The 22,733-nt window shown below is 37.8% G+C and overlaps 1 protein-coding gene across 1 annotated transcript in view; it reads right to left on the reverse strand.

Annotated features, from left to right (window-relative positions):
* LOC126249428 (4-aminobutyrate aminotransferase, mitochondrial) overlaps positions 1 to 22,733 on the reverse strand; it is a 97,006-nt gene that overhangs the window by 37,506 nt on the left and 36,767 nt on the right. The window contains exons 6-8 of the mRNA XM_049951083.1: positions 13,518 to 13,690; positions 7,881 to 8,018; positions 1,810 to 1,967 (exon numbers count right to left, since the gene is read on the reverse strand). Coding sequence (XP_049807040.1) covers positions 1,810 to 1,967; positions 7,881 to 8,018; positions 13,518 to 13,690 — 469 coding nt within the window. The remainder of the gene's footprint in view (positions 1 to 1,809; positions 1,968 to 7,880; positions 8,019 to 13,517; positions 13,691 to 22,733) is intronic.

Raw genomic sequence — 22,733 nt, forward strand, 5'->3', positions numbered from 1 at the left:
TGGTTCTGGGCTTCAAACTGGATCTGTCAAGGTGAGGCTGCCCAGCAAATTCCATAATCTGAGACTGCAGTTAGTCTCCAAGGGTACTGGGTTCGATGTGGGATCTACACTGCACCAGCTGTCACATGCCACAGGCGATGCACACTGGCTCAGCCACCCAGCATAACTGTGTCACCAAACTGACAAGGTTGGATCAGAAAGATCACTGCCCACTATGTATGTTACTCACTGCCCGCTAACCACAAGTGGCATCTGGCCCACTGTCCTAGAAGTATTGTACGGAAGGTATAGAGTAATGAATATTCCTACTGATTAGGCATTTTTGACTCTGCAGTTGCCACAGTGCTGGCAAACACACCCACAGCTTTGTGTACACACAGCTCCACAGACAAAGTGGTCATCCCATAACACTGGAGTCCAAAGTGGCTGCACTGCAATAGGTCACAGTAATCAATTTGTATGCAATAAAACTGCCACTGGACACTGCAAGCTTAGAAAAATATCACCTGTACTGTTTAGTCATGATTCGCATTGGGACATGTTGATGGCAGGATACAAGTAAGACAAAAACTTCACAAGATTATGGATATTGCTTCTCAAAGGGTCACTATCTGAGTACGTGGTTGAGTTTCTCTCATATGTGGGATGTTTAAATGGGGTAAAATAGGGCTTCTGCTATATGTGCCACTGGTGAACGATTCTAGAACTTTCTGTTCAACCACCTGCATCTGTCTGTTAACCCACAGAACACTGCGATGGCCTGCACACTGAAAGTCAATGCACTATCCACAATGGTTTGAGGAACACTCCACACACAAAACAAAAATGATTTTGTGGTCCTCCAGTCACTTAACCTCAATCCTATAAACCTACTGAGCATGTTTGGAACAGCACCAAGCAATATATATATACCTTGGACACCCTTAACAACCATTTTCCATGAGTTGTGGGTGGCAGGGGAGCAGCTATTAAGTAGGGCGGATCCTCAATACTTTAGATATCTTTGTAATCCATTTCATATTTCATGACATGTTGGCACTGCCGTGTGTGTGTGTGTGTGTGTGTGTGTGTGTGTGAGAGAGAGAGAGAGAGAGAGAGAGAGAGAGAGAGAGAGAGAGAGAGAGAGAGTGTGCACTCCACTCTTCTTAAATTGTGCCTCTGATTCAATTGCAGATTCTATAATTATTCTGTTCCAACCATTACTGGACCAAGACAAATATTTGTGATATCACTGGTGTCATGGTATGATAATCTTGGTGGTGACCATGGGTTGTAAAATGGGTCACTCAACCCTGAATGTTGCATCTGTACGACATGTGTAAGACAGTCAAGAAATACGATTTTTTAAGATTCTAAGTGGAGAGATACGTTTGGTTTTATTAGCTCTAAGAGTCGATTGTGACATTAGGCTTGTTAATGGAACACAAAGAGGTTTCATTTTCTTTACTAGTATTGTGCAGTGGGTTCCGTGGCAATCTAAGACACTATTGCTTTCAATGTATCTAACATGCAGGCATTCTTTCCCACATTTATTTAAAATATCCATGTTTGAAAAATCTCCATTTACTGGAATTGAGAGGTGTATTCCACTTTTCCCGTCCTGTGTCCGGCCAAGTGAATGGAAGAGTGCTTAATACAAACATAGTGCACGGCAGACAAACTTACTTCACTACAATAATGGTGAAATAAAAGCACAAATAATTAGTGTTACAAACTCTCAATTATTCTATTTTTCAGAAAATAGAAGTTATCATTATTGCCTACAAGTTACAATTAAAAATAAAGGGAAACCACTATTCTATTACTTGCCTAAACTCTTCCTTCATGTAGTACCCTCCAAGCTGCATCTTTTTGCTGAAACTCACAATATCAGGTGGGGAATCCAGATTGAAATGTTCATGGCACCACATTTTGCCTGTTGGACCACCACCTGTTTGTACTTCATCCACGAAAAATGCACAGCCATACTGAAAGAGAAGCAGACTGAAATCTAATGGCAGTAATTATATTTGTTCAGAGCACAGAAATGCTTGACAAGAAAATATCAAGTGACAGCCAATGCAGTACTGTAGTCCCAGTTAATTTATAATCTTTAGCGTGTCAGTGAACCAGTGAATCCATCAACACAATGTGAACTTTATTTCTTTTGATAATATACACCACAAAATTCATTCAATTGCTAGTATCTATTAAACAGCCTACATAATCTGTTAAACATGTTTTACTGCCTGGAAAATAATGCATAAAGAAAAGGGGAAACAGAATTCCTATGAACACAGCAACATAACATTAAAGAAAATGGTGAAGAAATAAATGACCAAAAAGAAGTGTGTGAAAAATTTATACAAAAGTTCAGTACAGTTGGTACAAATGAAGTTCACGTCAAGCCACAAAATTTTAGTCTTGGAAAATCTAGCCAGTCCTTTTATATCCACGGTATTACTGACAAGGGAACCTCCCCATCGCACCCCCCTCAGATTGAGTTGTAAGTTGGCACAGTGGATAGGCCTTGAAAAACTGATCACAGATCAATTGAGAAAACAGGAAGAAGTTGTGTGGAACTATGAAGAAAAAGCAAAATATAAAAACTGAGTAGTCCATGTGCAGGATAGGCAACATCAAGTAATATGTGAGCTCAGGAGCGCCATGGTCCCGTGGTTAGCGTGAGTACTTGCGAAACGAGAGGTCCTTGGTTCAAGTCTACCCTCGAGTGAAAAGTTTAATTTTTTATTTTCACACAATTATCAAAGTTCAGGCACTCACACATAATCAACTTCGCTCTCCAAAATTCCAGGACATGTTCAGATTTGCTTGGACATATGCAGGATTTGACGGTCTACACACGGAAAAATTTGAAAACGTTAAAAACATATGTTTTGACAGAGCACAGGGAAAACTGTGCGACTGTGAAACTGTTGCATTCATTTGTTGCAGTTTATGTGACAAACACTTATGTTTTCATCACTTTTTTGGGAGTGATTATCACATCCACAAGAAAACCTAAATCGGGAAAGGTAGAAGAATCTTTTTACCCATTCGCCAAGTGTACAAGTTAGGTGGGTCGACAACATATTCCTGTCATGTGGAGCACATGCCGTCACCAGTGTCGTATAGAATATATCAGACGTGTTTTCCTGTGAAGGAATCGGTTGACCTATGACCTTGCGATCAAATGTTTTCGGTTCCCATTGGAGAGGCATGTCCTTTCGTCTACTAATAGCACGGTTTTGCGGTGCGGTCGCAAAACACAGACACTAAACTTATTACAGTGAACAGAGACGTCAATGAACGAACGGACCGATCATAACTTTGCGAAAATAAAGAAATTAAAATTTTCACTTGAGGGAAGACTTGAACCAAGGACCTCTCGTTCCACAGGTGCTCACGCTAACCACGGGACCACGGCGCTCCCGAGTTCAGAGTAACCTTCATGTTGCCTATCCTTCGCATGAACTACTCAGTTTGTATATTTTGCTTATTTTTTCATAGTTCCACACAACTTCTTCCTGTTTTCTCGATTGATCTGTGTTCAGTTTTTCAAGGCCTATCCACTGTGCCAACTTATAACTAAATCTGAGGGGGGTGCGATGGGGAGGTTCCCTTGTGAGAGGGACGTCCTAGCAATCATATCAGCACTTCAACCAAAAATGTCTTGTGGCTGGGATGACATTTCACCTAAACTGCTAAAGGAGTGCAGGGATGAATTAGTGAAACCCCTGACTCACTTGATAAATACCTCCCTCAGAAATGGAGTATTCCCTGACCTTTTGAAAATTACTGAAATTATACCAGTGCATAAAAAGGGATTAAAAACTGACACTAAAAACTACAGGTCAATATCATTAACCTCAGAACTAGGCAAATTGTTAGAGAGAGTAATACTAAATCAAGCTGAATCATATTTCACCAAACACAATCTGTTAAACAACCTACAACATGGATTTAGAAAAGGGAGATCTACTACAACAGCAGTAGCATCTTTTATACATGAAATATTAAATAAGCTGGACAAAAGTGACAAGGTAATAGGCACTTTCCTAAATATGAGTAAAGCCTTTAATACTGTGAGTCATACCATTCTTCTGTGTAAGCTAGAAGAGTACCGGTTGAGAGGACTAGCCTTGAAACTACTTACCTCACATTTGAAAGACAGGAAACAGTGTGTAAAGCTAACATATCAAAATAATGAGCAGCTCCTAACAACCAAATCAAACTTCAGGACACTTCAATGTGGCGTGCCTCAAGGAAGCATACTAGGGCTTTTTCTGTTCCTTGTTTATGTAAATAACTTATTTGCACCCCAAAATTGCAAGGATGTAACCTATGCCGATGACATATCCTTCATCAGCTGTGGCAGTGATAAGCAGTCTGCAGCTAACAGTACCGAAATCAGTTTCAATACTCTGTCCGCATACCTTACAGCAAACACGCTTCTTGTAAATAAAGACAAAACGGTAATAATGAAGTTCATCCACAGTTATAATGCTGCCATAACTGATACTGTACTTGCATCCCCATTGGGTCTTGCATATGCAAATTCACATAAATTTTTGGGCATCGTTGTTGATGAACTCTTATCATGGAAAGAACATGTAGATAATATTTGCACGAAAATCAGTAGAAATGTGTATCTACTGAAAAGGGTCTCAGCCTTCTTGGACCATGATACTTTAAGGCAAATATATTTTGGGTTAATTCATCCGCACCTTCAGTATGGTATTGAGATATGGAGTGGGGCATCAGCAGTTCATATAGATAGACTTTTTAGATTACAAAAAAAGGCAGTAAGAATGGTAGCCAAGGTAAAGAAGAGAGCCTTGTAGAGACATCTTTAGAAAATATAAAATTCTTATGGTGTACTCCATGTATATACTGCAGACAGTCATGTTCGTGAAACAAAATCCTGAATTTAATATGAGAAACAGTAATGTACACAACTATGATACACGGGGAAGGGAAAATTTTCATAGAATTGTGACCAATAAAAAGTCAACGGACCACAGCCCACACAGAATGGGAGCAATTTTCTTCGATGCACTGCCCTGTGAACTCAAGAAAGTAAATCTAAATATGCTAAAGAGTAGACTGAAGCAATTATTAATAGAGAAGTGTTGTTACTCTACAGAGGACTTTAAGCTGTAGTGCCATCTTGGAAAACAGTGTATATAGACAATGTCTCCGATCTATCAGTGGTCTGAAAGAATGTGTACTGTACTATTATAAATATAAGCTAAATTGTGTTACACTATAGAGGAATCTACTTGTAGTGTACAGGCATTTGTAGTGTACAGACATTTGTCTTGTTATGAAAGAATGTAAATATTTTACTATATATGTGTAATGTAATCTAAATTTTTCTGACAATGTCCGGAAACTTTTTGTTACATGGACAGAAAATAAATAAATAAATACTTAGCTGCCTGTATGATGTTCCACTTCTACACCTCATTCAACTTCTGAGTTCACTATTCTTGCATGTTACAGCCCATCTCACTACAGTGTCCCTTCTTTGGTAAGGGTTTTCCACAGACTACTTTTCTGTTTCCTTTCTAGTGATTCTACATTTCATACCTTAGCTGTCACATTAATTTTCAGCATTTTTCTGTCCACCGTTTCCACTTCTACCTTCTACAAACTTCCTAAGACTGTATCTACATTTCCTTCCCCTTTCAACAGGTTTTTGATATCATCCTAAATTCACCCACCTTGTGTACTTACTTCCAACATTGCAGAATACTTTCTTTCACTTTCTTCACTGCTTATTCAACATATATACAACAGTGCTGAGACTTGTTAACCGTTCTCTTCATGACCAGATGTTGGCTTTCTTGATTTTTCACCTATTACCCTCACGTGGTTTGTGTTGATTTTCTCTCACCTAGACTTCAAGCTAATTATTCTAAAAACTAGCTCCACCTTAAACATTGCTAGGCTTTCTTCAGCCTTTCTCTGCAACAGCTTTATCTTCTTTATTCAGTACAATGTCAGAATTGCTTCTCTACTATCTTACTACTAATTTTATTAGATGCCAGCAAAGGACCACATCTCAGCCACTAAGTTAGCAACTTACTTTCTCCATTGCTCCATATGTTCACTTTTTTTCCTCTTCTCTCTTCTACTGTCCACTTTCTTTCCTTTCTTCTTGAAGCTGTGTTATCTTGAAAACTTTTCAACTTCTAATTTTTTTCTGTCTCCAGTTTATTGCCTCTTTATGCCAGTCCTGTCCAGTCATTCATTCATTCACTTTGATTAGCCAATGTAGTTTGAATTTTAGTGTTTCAAAATTTTTTTACAATATTTTCCTCACCAACCAGGTAGGACTCCCCTAGATCTGCTCATTTCTAGTATATTTCTTGTTTATTGTCAGAAGAAACAGATACTTATCCAATACCTATCCATGTTTTGTCTTATTCATCTGTGTATTACTCTAATCAGTAATTTACAAACGATGCATCAGACAGTATCTGACAGTCCTCACATTTATTCACTCATAAAATAATAAAAATCCCACAGGAGAAACTATTTACATTTGTTGTAAATTTAACTTTTCTATTTGTCAGGTAGTTTATAGATTTTGATAGCAGCATTAGTCATCCATATTTGAACTAAAGTCAACATTAGTAAAGGGTAGTAAACACTACTGCAATATCTCCCCATATTTAGCTCAGTTTATATTACATTGACTCTCTTGGCAGCATTCACATGTGTTGTTTTAAGAAGTATCATAATACACCTTTCATTGATCATCTTTCAATTCCATGCCCTCTCTAAATAAATACATCCTAATTTCAAACAGTTTTTCAAAGAAACCCAGTTCACATTAGAGAGTAAACATGTGTTGAATAACTTAATGAATCCACTTTCTCTGTGCTAAGAGATTATCTTTGAAGTGACATAGTATAATCCAGAAACTGCAGGCGTCAAGAGAAAAACAGATTCTTTATAAATTGATCGTGTAAACTGAAGAGTGTTCTGAAGCAAAGTTCAATGTTATGGTAGAAATTGGCTTCAAACCAAACACCTTTTGTACCCCACATTAAAGTATTGTGGCTCATCGATAGTCTTATCCTCACAACTGTAACAAGATACTATACACAATACATTTTATTTTTGCTTCAGGTAACCTACAACACTATCTTCACAAGTCATTTACACTGAAACAAGCTTCCTATCTGTCTGAATTACACCAATTTTCTAACATAACATTTTCTGTGCCACTTGTACAAAAATCAGTCCAACATTGGATGACAAACTAAAGTGTCAAGCCAGTAGTATCAGTTATTCAGGCTGTCAGGATAAATGCCTTACTTTGCTTCATATATGTTTATGCTACGCCTACTTTTGACTTGTTAATATAGTCTTCATATTGTCATTCCCTGGATGTCTGTTATAGCATGCACATGACTCAAAATTTTGTGTATTAGAGTAGCATCTTACAATGACCATCTGAGGATAAGTTTAAACTGGCCACAGTACATAAAATTTTCCTTGCTGGTATGTCATTCTGCACTTATGCTTGTACCTCAGTAAAACACATGGAAACATTATATTTGTGGAGTTGCAATAGATTATAGTCAAACTTCAGTCACACTACTTTCCATTCAATATTTCATCATTTTCAATGCATACACAAGTTTATAGTATAGGTAATAAACAGAATCAGCATCAAATTGTAAATAATGAGATTCAAGTCAAAACTTGAATCATTTGGCAATGAACAAATCTAATACTTTACAGAGATGCAAGCAACAAGTGCAAAATGACATAACTGCAACTTATTACGAAAAACTATTTTTTTAATGAATAAACATATGAGTTCAGGTACATGTTAATAATTTCTAGATGGTCTGATACTTCTCTGTAAGCTATCTGATACCAACCTTTTTACAAATTCTCTGCAACTGCTGAAAGAATTCTGGAGAGGCAGCATTGTCTCCACCTTCTGCTTGTATTGGCTCAACTATTACTCCTGCTACATTCTTCCCAAGTTTATTATATTCAGTGATACGATCCTCAACCTGTGGTTCATAAAACATTTTTTCACATTGGGGGCAACAATAATACTTTACAGAAATGGCACATACTATGTGGTTACAATTTTTCACATCATACACACCATGGATGTGGAGTTCATGAACACAATCTGGTCCTTCATTTCTAAAGCAGAGAAGATGTGGTGCTGGTACATATAAGGGTCACCACATATTTAACAACAGATGGTGAATCAACCATCTCAGCAGTACCATATCACCACACTTGTTATCATTTATCTAAGTATACTAATTTGTAGATCTCCTACACTACATTGAGCTTTTTGTAAACTAATAACAGACATAGAACACTGTGTTTCTGTATTATCATTCTGTGATACTACAAGAACAATAGAATTCTCCCAAAATGTAATGACTGCCCAGATCTCTCAACTTTTCTCAGATATCCTCCTTCAATGACAGCAATGGTATTTCATGAATTGGGGGGGGGGGTCTTCAGTAAGAACGTCATTAGTACACACAAATTAAGATACAATGATTGTTAACACCCTACATTTGCATGGTTACTATGGGTTTTTGAATTAGAATTAATTGGCACATACACCATGTGATCAAAAGTATCTGGACACCCCCAACAACATACGTTTTTCATATTAGGTGCACTGTGCTGCCCCCTACTGCCAGATACTCCATATCAGCGACCTCAGTAGTCATTAGACATCATGAAAGAGCAGAATGGGGCACTCTGCAGAACTCACGGACTTCGAATGTGGTCAGGAGATTGGATGTCACTTGTGTCATACGTCTGTACGCGAGATTTCCACACTCCTAAACATCCCTAGGTCCACTGTTTCCAATGTGATAGTGAAGTGGAAACATGAAGGGACATGTTCAGCACAAAAGCGTACAGGCCAACCTTGTCTGTTGACTGACAGAGACCGCCAACAGTTGAAGAGTGTCATAATGCATAATAGGCAGACACCTATCCAGATCATCACACAGGAATTCCAAACTGCTTCTGGAGTCACTGCAAGTACTACGACAGTTAGGTGGGAGGTGAGAAACTTGGATTACATGGTCGAGCGGCTAGTCATAAGCTACAAATCATGCTGGTAAATGCTAAACGATGCCTCGCTTGGTGTAAGGAGCATAAACATTGGACGATTGAACAGTGGAAAAACATTGTGTGGAGTAACGAATCACAGTGCACATTGTGGCAATCCGATGGCAGGGTGTGGGTATGGTGAATGCCCAGTGAACGTCATCTACCAGTGTGTGTAGTGCCAACAGTAAAATTTGGAGGCGGTGGGGTTACGGTGAGGTCATGTTTTTTTTGGAGGGGGTTTGCACCCCTTGTTGTTTTGTGTGGCACTATCACAGAACAGGCCTACACTGATGTTTTAAGCACCTTCTTGCTTCCCACTGTTGAAGAGCAATTCGGGTATGGTGATTGCATCTTTAAACACGATCAAGCATCTGTTCATAATGCACGACCTATGGCGGAGTGGTTATACGAGAATAACATCCCTGTGATGGACTGGCCTGCACAGTCCTGACCTGCATCCTATAGAACACCTTTGGGATGTTTTGAAATGCTGACTTTGTGCCAGGCCTCACCGACTGACATCAATACCTGTGCAGCACTTCATGAATAATGGGCTGCCATTCCCCAAGAAACCTTTCAGCACCTGGTTGAATGTATGCCTGTGAGAACGGAAGCTGCCATTAAGGCTAAGAGTGGGCCAACACCGTATTGAATTCCAGCATTACTGATGAAGGGGCACCATGAACTTTTAAGTCATTTAGGTGTTCGGGTACTTTTGATCACCTAGTGTAGGTATAATTCACAGTGACAAGGGCATAATATTTTATTTTAACAAGCGCTATACAAAACAGTTTTAGTTGAACTGATTTTAACCAAAAAGGTAATTTGAGTACCTCCTGTTGTTTTTGTTGTCTCATTACACTCAACACAGGAAATTTCTCTCCCATTTCTTATCATCATCATCATCATCATCATCATCATCATCATCTGTATCACAGACTTAATTAAATGGTAATATAACTCTCACATATTCAAAAACTGATTAGGCTATACAGAACTCAATTGTGAAATCCTGCTTGGACCAAGAATATTTTTTTTCCTAGAACTTTCAAAACAGGTGACATTTTATGCTCTTGAAATAAAAAGTTTGTATTATGCTTTCGAGCCCACATGGAGGTTTACCAGTAATCATTCTTCCCATGAACCATATACAAATGGAACAGGAAAAGGGCAAAGTGACAGTAGTACACAAGGTGCCTTCCACCAGACATCACAGGATGGCTTGTGGAGTATACAAGTAGGTGTATCTCTAATACTGCAATATTGTCACATTGAAAGCAGCACTCTGGCTGAAAACGGATTTAATAACTCAATACTCAAAAAGTGAGGGCATTATGTAAAAGATCAGTTAAGGAGGTTAACTGCATCAATCGATGCAACAACCCTTAGTTCACTTAGGACATGTAATCACCAATATTCCACTTAAGAGTACAATTACAATGTAAATAAACGCTCATACCAGTAATCCCTACCTTTTGAATGATATGAAATGTGTATTATTTTGAATCAGCAATGCACCAAACCTATAGAACTCAATTGATTGGTAGGAATAACTGAAATTACCACATTATGATCTAATAATAGTACAATGAAATCTTAAAATGCAGTGTTTCTTAATTTTCATCCATTGGCATTGTGATAGTATCTTCTTGTGGAATTTCAATCACCAACTTTCTCCTCAGAATATTAAAAAAAAAAAAAATTGTCGTCTCCCACCTACACAGGAAGAAATGATGATCATAATAAAAAAGAAAGACAGAGTTCACACAGAAAGATTTAAGGGTTATTTATTTATTTTTTTTCACATGCACCATCCAAGAGAGGAATGGTAGAGAAATAGCTTGAAGGTGTGTAATGATCCTTCTACCAGGCACTCAATTGTGAATTACAGAGTAATCATGTAGATGTAGATAAGTGTAATAACAGACCATTGAACAGTCATGAAGTTTCACATGGAACTTGGAAAAACTGGTACTGAAACCTATCTTTTATGAAGAAAAGTGTATGGCAAAGACTGGCTATCACATACACGAGCTTTTGAGTGGGTTAAGTATATCAAGATGGTCGAGAAGATGTTGAAGATGACACACACCCAGGATGCCCTTCATCATCATAAATGGATGAAAATATTGAAAGAAGTAGGTAATCTGATTCAATCTGACCCTCTATTGAGTTTTTGATCTACTGCTCGAACTATGTCATTCAACAAAGCATGCGTAAGGCAAATTTTAAATAACCGTTTAACATGAGAAAATGTTATACCGAAAATTCTCACCATCAAACATAAAGAAGCTTGTGAAAATGTTTGCACTGACACTTTGAATGCCATTGGAAAGAGTGATAATATGTGAAAAATTTTGGGTTTTTGCTTATGATCCAGAACCTAAGTGCCAGTCCATGCACTGGAATGGCCTAATTTCACTGACAGCGAAAAAAGCTCTAATGGGCAAATCAAGATACACAGTTTGCTTTTTCAATATTCATTCAACTGTGTATCTTCAATTGGTTCCTGAAGGTCAAAATATTAATCACATTACTACCCTGAGAAAACTATCACCTGAGCTGTGGAAGAACAAGTAAGGCCGGTATTACACTATCATAAGTTGATATGTCAAATATTTATTTCAAAGACATTTGATGGTGTAATAGGGAACTTTGTCAAATCTCACCCATCATCAAATAAATTTATCAAATCTACGGCCTCACTGTCGATTTGATCATAAAAGTCACTTGTCTTCTCTTCACTGCAATGTGAAATGTTACCACTTGGAGCACTAGCATGGCTGCAGCATTCTGTCACCAGTAGTGTCTTTGTGAACAAGGCTGCGAAGTTTAATTCCTGTGTGCCGTCAACTACAAAATTAATAGAAATGTATAAATCTGATGAGGTGCTTTACAGCAAGGCACCCTGAGAACAAAAATAGATTACGAAGAGTTGCCTTCCTCCGACCGTAATGGGAATGAATGATGATGATGAAGACGACACAATAACACCCAGTCATCTCGAGGGAGGAAAAATTCCTGACCCCGCCGGGAATTGAACCCGGGACCCCGTGCTCGGGAAGCGAGAACGCTACCGCGAGACCACGAGGGGCGGACATAAAATGTAATACACAATAAAAATAAAGTGTATTGAACATGGCCCTTTAGTGCTTTATAAATTGCTTCACATGTTTCAGGTATTATTTTAGTTACCGTAATGTGCACTGTGGAATTCGAGTTCTGTACTGTAGGCTAGACTAACTCCCTCCTGTAGCAAGAAATCTGAGTGTTGCTGTGAGCCTGTCTTCTGCAGGTATAGCATTTCTTCTGTGAGTATTGTCCTTTGTGATATGACGAGACCTTCACTGAGCAAATACTGAAATGTATGCTCATCCATTCTTAAGTCATTTATGTACAACTTTACATTCTCCACTAGAAGCTCACGTAACAAATTTTATTGAATGCTTTTATTGTCTCGTCATAAAACCCATGGCTTCACACGGATACATTACTTTTTTGTTCCCTGCTTCTCTTCCAAATGTGCAGACAGTACAATTTGTGAAACAAATTTGATGAATATGTGATCATATCTTTGATCAAATCTTTCTCAAAGAAATATGGTAGTGTAATATCGGCCTAAGGGGTTCTGCATCAACACAACGAATAAACTCATATTGCGCGCACGCACGCACACATACATACATACATACATACATACATTTTCATTTGACTTATGTATTCCCAAAGGTCAAATCTGCATTAAAAGGAACAAGATTTCAGTCTGCTAAACCAGCAAAAGAAAGAGCAACATGTGTCATCAAGGAGCTCACAGAGGAAGAATTCCAACACTGTTTCCATCAATGAAAAATCTGCATGGAGCATTGTAGGGATAGAAGAGGGAACTATGTTGAGGGTGACAATAATTAAATATGTATGTTTTATAAATAAAATGTTTTACAGCAATAGTCCTGTTAGTTTATAGTTACACCTCTTATGTTCTGCTCAAAGCATAAGTAATTTTGTGTGCTTTAACTCATTAAAGAATCTGTATGAAGGCTAGCAAAGTTTTCATTCTTTTTGTGTGTGCCTGTTAACAGCTCAATGCTCCTTCTATGTAGTGGGTTTTTCTTATTTTTATTTTCCCAGAACATATTTTAATCTTCTCCTTCTTCTTCTTTTGTAGGCAGCAATGAGCTAAAGTTTGTAATGTAATTTCTCTTTTTCAGAGGATTCATAATGGTGGAAAGGTGAAAAGTAGTAACACAACACTGAGAAGGAACACTGTTTTGGAACCCATGTTAAGAGAACAGCATTGAAAGCATCTTTCAAAACATGCCAACTGATGATGTCAGACCATTTACAATTTGTTTCCTCAGCAAACACGAGTCCATTACATGTTTCTAATGTAGTATGTATTGTTTAAATTTCAATATATTTACCTCAGCCAGACATCTTCTGTCCTCAGCTTCATTTTCTGACTTGTGTTCTTCTAAAGGATATTTGTACTCCGGAAATGATGCAATTGGCCAGTCAAATGCTGGCACATCAATTTTGTGAATATATTTTGAATGTGTGGTAGATAGTGCACCAAGGGTGCGTCCATGAAATGCACCTGCAGGTAAAAAATGAACAAAAAGTTTAGACATGAGAATGAATATAAGAAAATAGAAACTGTTGCGACACTTAAATGTATTATGAGAATTCTCCAAGTGATCAGCATTAATTGCAGCTTCAGACAGAAACATGATAATGCATCATTATTGCTTGGGCAGCTAGGTTAATGACATTACTTACTAACAGTCCATATCAAACCTTTAAGATTATGGTTTACTGAACAACAGGAAGGGGAAGGGGAAGGGGACAGGGAAGGGGAAGGGGAAGGGGAAGGGGAAGGGGAAGGGGAAGGGGAAGGGGAGAGGGAGGGGAAGGGGGGGAGGGAGAGAGAGAGACAGAGACAGAGAGAGAGAGAGAGAGAGAGAGAGAGAGAGAGAGAGACCAAGCTATCACTTGACAACAACACACTATTATAATTCAAATCATAATTAATTACATTCAGTTACCTAGAACTGTTTAAACTAGATATTCAATGAGAAAATTGATGATGCAACAAAGCAGTATGGCAAAGCCAATAAAATTTTAAGATATGTATAAAGGGACAGGGTGATGGGGCATCTACTATGGCATCTAGGATTAGTAAACTTTATGCTGGAAGGAGTGATAGATGCGGAATAATAGTAGGGGCAAATCAACACTAGAATGTTCAAAATAGACTACAGAAGAGATTGAGTGAGACACATTTATTTTTAATGATTTGATAATTAATTAAAATTTACTGCCAACCGTATCCCTTGTCCAGATATGTCATGCTTCTCTCTGAAAATAAATAAATGGCTTGCTCTGGTAGTAACACTTCTGCCTTTACTTTCATTAGATGGTGCTAATGATTAATCATATTACATCAACACAACACAACCGAAACTGTTATTACCCATCCCTACATAGGGTTCCCACAACATTTTCAAGCAAAGTATTGACTTAAAATATTATATGAAAAGGCTAGAAAAAATGAGTAAAAAATCTGAATGTCATAATTTCCATTAATATAGATATACCATTAATTTATTTTGATGAAATCTTACGTATCACCAGTGAAAGTTAATAATATTACTGAGCATACAGTCTAGATATAAAAACAAATAATGTAGGCTCATTTAGTAACTGAACAGTCAATGCATACACTCTAAAAGCTTATTTTATTGTCATTTTTCAGGGAAACTAACTTGTGTTTTGCTATTGCAATCCAGCTGTTAAGCTTAGCAATAGCATCCAGCAAAAAATTCCCCTGTATCTAAACCAAAGTTGGAGGCACTAGAGTTATCACAGTAGAAAATACTGGACTCAATTAGAAAACTGCTACATTTCATACTATAGGGACTACCCTCTTCATGCCCACAACAGGACTTCCACAGGACACACTACATGTTATGTTATTTGGGAGATGATGATGACAACATTTAAATTAAAAAGTACTCAATATAAGATGACGATACCTTTTAATTTTGGTGTGAGGGGTCAACATGGTCTACATTCTCAAAGTTATGCAATAATTGAAACAATGTAAAGGAATGGGGTACTGTGTTCAGAGACAAAGTATCTTAATAGGATTGTTGACTGGTTTCAAAGTAAAAGATAAGCTACATAGTAAGAAAACTCACAATATTTTATTGTGTTTTATTTCTTGTACTGCAGCCTTCTCTCCATTAAGGGTTTCTGAACATATTATTTTAATATACCCACTGTCCACAGATTTATGCAAGCAAATCTCATGTACCCATTGATTTTTCTGTTCAATCCCTTCCACTGTGAATACCTTACTACAGATTTTCCCCTTGGGTAACAAATAGTCCTCAATTTTAATGTCTCTAGTTAATGCTTTTCTCAAAACATGTAATGTCCTACGCTTCATCTGAAATCTAACACTGTCATATGATTTTCAGTTTGTACTTCTACGATGCACACTTGTGACCATATCTATTTCTGGCATCAGTGCCTTTACGCAAATAAAAATTGTTCTGTGGTTAGAGATACCAGGTGAGGATAGCGGTTCTAAGCGTGCATGGGGTGAGCCTTAGGGGGAGGGGGGGGGGCAAGGGGGGGGTCTAAATGACAGGGGGGAGAGTAAGCCATGTAGGGAGTGCAGGCCACATGCTAGTTGTGTCTGGAAGCATGGCAAGAGTTACAAGGTCGTCTGAATGATGGGTCAAGGGCCCGGAGATTGCTGTTTAGTCAGCAGATGGTGGGAAGTGCATCACATTGGAATTAGTGCCTCACACTCCTACTGAATTGGGCGAGTGTTGGCATTCAGTTTGGAATTTGAACTGAGTCATTCATCTTGGCTGGAACAGTAATTAATCCATCTGTGATCTGACACAGGTCACGAGAAGGGTCATCCTGTAAATTACACTGTTTTCAGTTAGCAAGTCTCGGGAGTATTTTTATTATTTCTTCTGGGACACATCACATTGGACATAGTGCCAAAGAGGAGGTTGGGATCATCATTGACTGTAGTGCCATGATATTTTACGCTGACAGTGTTCTGCAAATTTCTATGTTATGTGTGGCTAATCTGATGCCTTTCCATTGTAGACTTTCTGGGCTGTGCAAATCATGTTCAACTATGTGCAATGTATCATAGAGAAGCAATGTCAGCTTCAGGGCACTTTGTAATTGTGGAGACATGTTCTCAGGTTCAACTGGCCAAAATTTTGCATGAAAGGGGAGTTAATTAATTTTTGTGATTGCAAAGCTGCTTTTAAATGTCCTGCTTCTAAATCACCTCATGTTCAAGAGGCAGGGTGAAAGTAAAGTGCTTAAGATCAATAGTGATAATTTGTTGTTTGCCATTTTTGTTCTTAGCTTGGGACTTTAGTAAAGAGCCATGTACTAATGTATCCGATACTGACAAAACGTTGATTTGTGTGTGACTGCATTAGTGCATAACTTTAAATGCGAACATTTTAGGATAGGTTTTACCATGACAGTTACTGACATTAAATGAAACAACACGTTTACTGTTACCAGTCACTGTTTATTTATCTCCACGACGTGTTTCAAAAGATTAAACCTCCATCATCAGGTGGATTTACATTTGTTAGTATGACATTTGTGTGTGTGTGGTGTTACCATTTTTTGGAGGAACTTGTGGCACTGTCTAGTGGAGAAAACAAAACACAATTTCAGAACATGGATTTGGGTTTCTTTTGACAAATAATTAAATGTATATCTAACGGTAAACTTAAAATAAAAAAAATAGAGTACCTCCAGTGGCCACAGGTAGCTGTCTTAACGCATTATGTGTATACTGTCATACTTTGTAAAGAAATATGGTGTCTGGAAACTATTGGGTGCAAGGATTGTATAGCAGAAGAGAAAACATTATCACAAAGTACAAAGAATATACATCGTAACAACATTATTATAGAATATTTTTAAGGATTTGGAGGTGCTTGTTTTGAGGTGTCGAATACATGCATTGGAATAAATACTTCAGGTGGTATATAAATCCAATTTTGAAAAGTTAAAATAGCTTAAAATTCATACTCATTTATACAATCAGGTGAAATGTTACAAACTTTCAGTACAATAATCATATTGACTACACCGGTAAAATTATACATAAATAACAATTTCGACTGGGATTAATAGATAGATATAGGAGGTGGAGGCAGAGGGAGAGAGAGGAAAGATTGATTGCAAGAAAGAAAACTTTACGTGGCACGTAGTATTAAGATTATATCTGTTACATGTAAGAACTGCCTAAAGGTTGGGGTAATACATTGGTTAATGCTTTAAAATATGCAGATGGATGTACAATTTGTGCCAGTAGTTGATGTACATATAGTTTCAAGCTGACAAGGGGTACAAGCTGTTGGTGTGATGATATATATGTAAATGAGGTCAATCTCTTGTACTCTTGGCGGCTGTCATGGTAACATAACTATTTATGGTAAATATTAAGGTGTGTGTGTGTGTGTGTGTGTGTGTGTGTGTGTGTGTGTGTGTGTGTGTGTGTGTGTGTGTTTGGAGTATTTCAAGGATGTCTAGTTTTCTGCCTCTTGGTTGGATGTGTAGGATGCTGATACTTGTGTTGTTAACATGGTGTTTTGTTTGTTTGATGCAGGTGGGTGGCTATTGCTGATGTGTGGTATTTATTGTTTTTTAGTGCTGCCATGCATTCTTTGAATCTAATTTCAAATGATCTACCTGTCTGGCCTATGTAGAAGCAGTCACAGTCCAAACATTAAATTTTGTACACACCTGTGTGATGAAGTGGGTTTCGTGTGCTGATGTAAGATAGCTTCTGTCCAATCTTGTTGTCCGTGGTAAAGCATATGCTTATGCATTTTTGTTTGAACACATTGGCAATCTGATATGAAATGTTACCTAGAACGGGGATTGTGTGGAAGATGTTATTTTCTCTTTTTTTGTGTTGTGATTGCTTTGCCATTATTGAGTGTTTTAGAATGTCTACTGTGGAGCTGTTATAATCATTTGCAATAGCTGTTTGTTTTATTATTTCAAGTTCTTGATCACATTTGTCTTCAGAGAGTTTTAGTTGGATAGCTCTATTGATCATGTACTGGAATGCTGCCATTTTGTGGGCTGTGGGGTGACAAGAGGAGTTGTGGATTGTAGTGTGTGTTGTGGTAGTCTTCCGATTAATTTCAAACTGATGTCTGTTATTCTTTATTCTAAAGGTATGGTCTAAGAAATTTATAAAGCCATCTGTTTGCTGTTCAACTGTGAATTTTATGTTTTCATGGGAGTTGTTGAATAACTGGTTCAACTCACTGATGTCATCTTTAGTGCCTTTAATTAAAATGATGGTATCATCTATGTATCTGTAGTAGTAGATAATATTTTTGAGAAGGTGGTGATTGGAATTCAGGATTTTGTCTTCTAAGTTACTTAAAAATATTCTTGCTATCAATTGAGAAAGATTCGAGCCCATTGCCAGACCATCTGTTTGTTTGTAGACTTTATTGTTAAATTTAAAATAGTTGTGTGAAAGTGTGAATTCAAGCAGGTCCATTAGTTCAGTAATGTGAGTTGAAGGGATTTTTTTGTGCTTTTGCAGGTTGGCATTGATTATATGTAGTGTGTGATCTACTGGCACAGAGGAATAAAGTTTTTGTATGTCAAATGAGGCAAGTGTGGCTCTATCAGGTACTTCTATGTTTTTGACATGTTGTGTAAATTCTGTTGTATTTTTGCGTGTTCTATCATTATTGAATGTGTATGCTTCTTTGAGAATTCTGAAGAGCATTTTGTTGAGTTTGAATGTTGGGCTGTTCCTACAGTTCACTTAGGCCTCATGGGGGTCCCATTTTTATGTATCTTTGGTTGTGATATAAGGCAAGGTGCTTGTGGGCTCAACCATCTCCTTTAAGAAGCAAAATGACAGAATAGCAGCATGCCACAAAATTAACGAAATCATTGAAATGGAAATTGCAAAACCATTCCCAGCATACAAGAAAAAAAGAAGATGCCCTTACACATACCATTAAGACTAAATGAAACATCAATAATGCAATAATTGTAAAAGCTCACAAGGGTAACACAACTGTTGTAATGAACAGAGCAACATATGTAGAAAACACTTTAGACTTCTTCCAAACCAACAACATAATAGAAATACATAAAGATGCAACAGCCAGAATACAAAGAGAGATTAAACACATTTCAAACAACATCAACTTTCTTCTCACCATCCAACAAGCAAGAAACATTGTAATAATGAGCCCGCAAGCACCTTGCATCAGATCACAACCAAAGATACACAAAAATTGGGACCCCCAACAGGCCTATAGCGTCATTTTAAATAGGTACCCCACTCATACAATTATAGTTGGTGACGACTTCAATCTACCCTCGATATGTTGGTAAAAATACGTGTTCAAAGTAGGTGGTAGTAATACAAGGTCATCCAGAATCATACCGAATACCTTCTCAAAAAATTATTTTGAAAAGTTAGTTCAGGAACCTTCTCAAAGTGTAAATGGTTTTGAAAACATGTTTGACTTTTCAGCAACAAATAATCTCACCAAATAGTGAACATCGAGAGAGAGATACAGGGATTAATGACCACCATAAAATCCAAACTTACCAAAAATTGACACAAAATACATCTATTTAAAAAAGTAGATAAAAATTCTTCTTGACACTTTCCTAAGAGACAGTCTCCACTTCTTCCAACATTACTATTTTAGCATAGACTAGATGTGGTTTAAATTCAAAGAAATAGTATTAATGGGAACTGAGAGATACATACCAAATAAATTAATAAGGGACGGTAGTGGACCTCCATAGTACACAAAACAGGTCAGAACACTATTGCAAAAGCAATGAAAAAAGCATGCAAAAAATATCAAGATTGGCAAAGTTCTACAGAAGCTCCAAATTCAGTGTGAACTTCAACGTGAAATGCTTTAATAGTTTCTCTGTTTTCAAAACTGGCAGAAAACCCACAGAAACTCTGGTCATATGTGAAGTATGCCAGTGGCAAAATGCAGTCAATACCTTCAATGTGCAACGGGTAAAGCAGAATTACTAAACATGGTTTTCTGAAATTCCTTCACACACAAATAACTTAGAAATAGATATGGTCAAGTGTAGCGAAGCAGTTTAAAACACTTAAGAAAGGCAAGGCTTCCAGTCCAGATAGTATACCAGTCAGTTTCCTTTCAGAGTACGGCTGATACAGTAGCTCCATATTTAGCAATCATACCAGGTGTACCGGTATGAAATGAGCGTTTTTTTGTGAAAATGAAACACTAATTTTGAATTGAAAAGTAAAAACATTTTATTCAAAGCACTGACCATTGCTTTCTATACATTTTGACCACCTTTCTGGCAATTTGTGGACACCATGCCAAAGAAATGTTTGTCTTTTGAAGCAAACCAATTAGACACCCAATTTTCGACTTCTTCGTAGGAATCGAAGTGTTCCTCAGCCAATGCGTGTCCCATTGATGAAAAAAATGGTAGTCGGAAGGTGTCAAGTCTGGTGAATACGGCGAGTGGGGCAGCAGCTCCCAGCCAAGTGTTTTGATTGTATCTTGAACCAGTTTTGCTTTGTGTGCAGGTGCATTGTCGTGTGAAGAAATTACTTTGCCATGTCTTCCAGCCCATTCTGGTCTTTTTTTGATCAATGCGTAGTTCAAATTGATCATTTGTTGTCTGTAGCAATTGGCATTCACAGTTTCATCAGGTTTTAGAAGCTCATGATACACCACACCTTTCTGATTCCACCAAACACAGAGCATTGTCTTCTTGCCAAATCGATCTGGTTTTGCAGTCGATGTTGATGGTTGTCCCGGATTAACCCATGATTTTTCCCATTTAGGATTCTTAAAATAAATCCATTTTTCATCCCCAGTAACAATTTGATGCAAAACTGATTTTCTTTCGTGTCTTTGAAGCAAAATTTGACAAATGGTTTTTCAGTTTTCATCTGTCTTTCATTCAATTCATGTGGCACCCATTTTCCACACTTTTGGATCTTTCCCATAGCTTTCAAACGGCCAGAAATTGTTTGTTGTGCAACATTTAGCATTGCTGCCATTTGCTTCTGACTCAAAGTATCATCTACATCCAATATTGCTTGCAATTCAGCGTCTTCGAACTTTTTTTGGTGGTCTTCCACGTTCTTCATTTCTTACATCAAAATCATTATTTCTGAACCATTGAAACCATCTTTTGCATGTTGCTTCTGATAGAGCATGATCACCATATGCGTCGACAAGCATTCGATGCGACTCTGCAGCATTTTTTTTTTTTTTAAATGAAAACAAAAAATTAATGCTTTCCGCAAATCATCACTTTCTGGTACAAAATTCGAGATTGTTAACACGATGAAAACATATGGTGATGTTCGTTCCATGACTTGATGTATACTAAATATCTTTGACAGATGTCATACCAACCAAACAAAAAAAGTTCAAGGCTCGTTCAGAACAAATGTTCCCTATCGACACATTTGTATCTTAACGCTCATTTCATTGGTGGTGGTGGTGGTGGTGGTGGTTAGTGTTTAACGTCCCGTCGACAACGAGGTCATTAGAGACGGAGCGCAGGCTCGGGGTAGGGAAGGATTGGGAAGGAAATCGGCCGTGCCCTTTGAAAGGAACCATCCCGGCATTTGCCTGAAACGATTTAGGGAAATCACGGAAAACCTAAATCAGGATGGCCGGAGACGGGATTGGACCGTCGTCCTCCCGAATGCGAGTCCAGTGTGCTAACCACTGCGCCACCTCGCTCGGTTGCTCATTTCATGCCGGTACTGTTATACAACCACTCAATCATAGAAGGATCAGTATCTAACTCTCTAATGACCTCGTTGTCGACGGCACGATAAACACTAAAAAAGTATCTAACAACTGGAAAGTTGTACAATTCACACGAATACCCAAGAAAGGAAATAGGAGTAATCTGCTTGAATTACAGACCTATATCACCAACATTGATTTGCAGTAGGATTTTGGAACATATTTTGCACTTTAACATTATCACCTCGAAGAAAACAATTTACTGACAAATAGCCAACAAGGATTCAAGAAACATAGATCTTGTGAAACAGAACCAGTTCTTTATTCTCATGAAGCAGTGAGTGTTGCTGATGGGGGGGGGGGGGGGGGCATCAAATTGATTCCGTATTTTTAGATTTCCAGAAAGATTTTGACACCATTCCTCACGAGCAACTTGTATTAAATTGCATGACTATGAAGTATCGTCTCAGTTGTGTGACTGGATTCACAATTTCCTGTCAGAAGGGTCACAGTTCACAGTAACCAATGAAAAGTTATTGAGAATAACAGAAGTAACATCTGGTATTCCCCCAAGGAAGTGTTATAGACTCTCTGTTTTTCCCAATCTACATAAACAGTTTAGGAGATAATCTGAGCAGTCCTAGTAGATTGTTTGCAGATGGTGCTGTCATTTACCATCATGTAAACTTCACCAAATGATCAAAACAAAATGATTTAGACAAGACATCTGTATGGTGCAAAAAGTGGCAACTGACTCAGTCATGTAAAGTGTGAAGGCATCCACATGAGCATTAACAAGAATTCACTAAATTTCAGTTACACAATAGA

The sequence above is a fragment of the Schistocerca nitens genome, chromosome 1 (assembly GCF_023898315.1).
Source record: "Schistocerca nitens isolate TAMUIC-IGC-003100 chromosome 1, iqSchNite1.1, whole genome shotgun sequence".
Taxonomy (NCBI): domain Eukaryota; kingdom Metazoa; phylum Arthropoda; class Insecta; order Orthoptera; family Acrididae; genus Schistocerca; species Schistocerca nitens.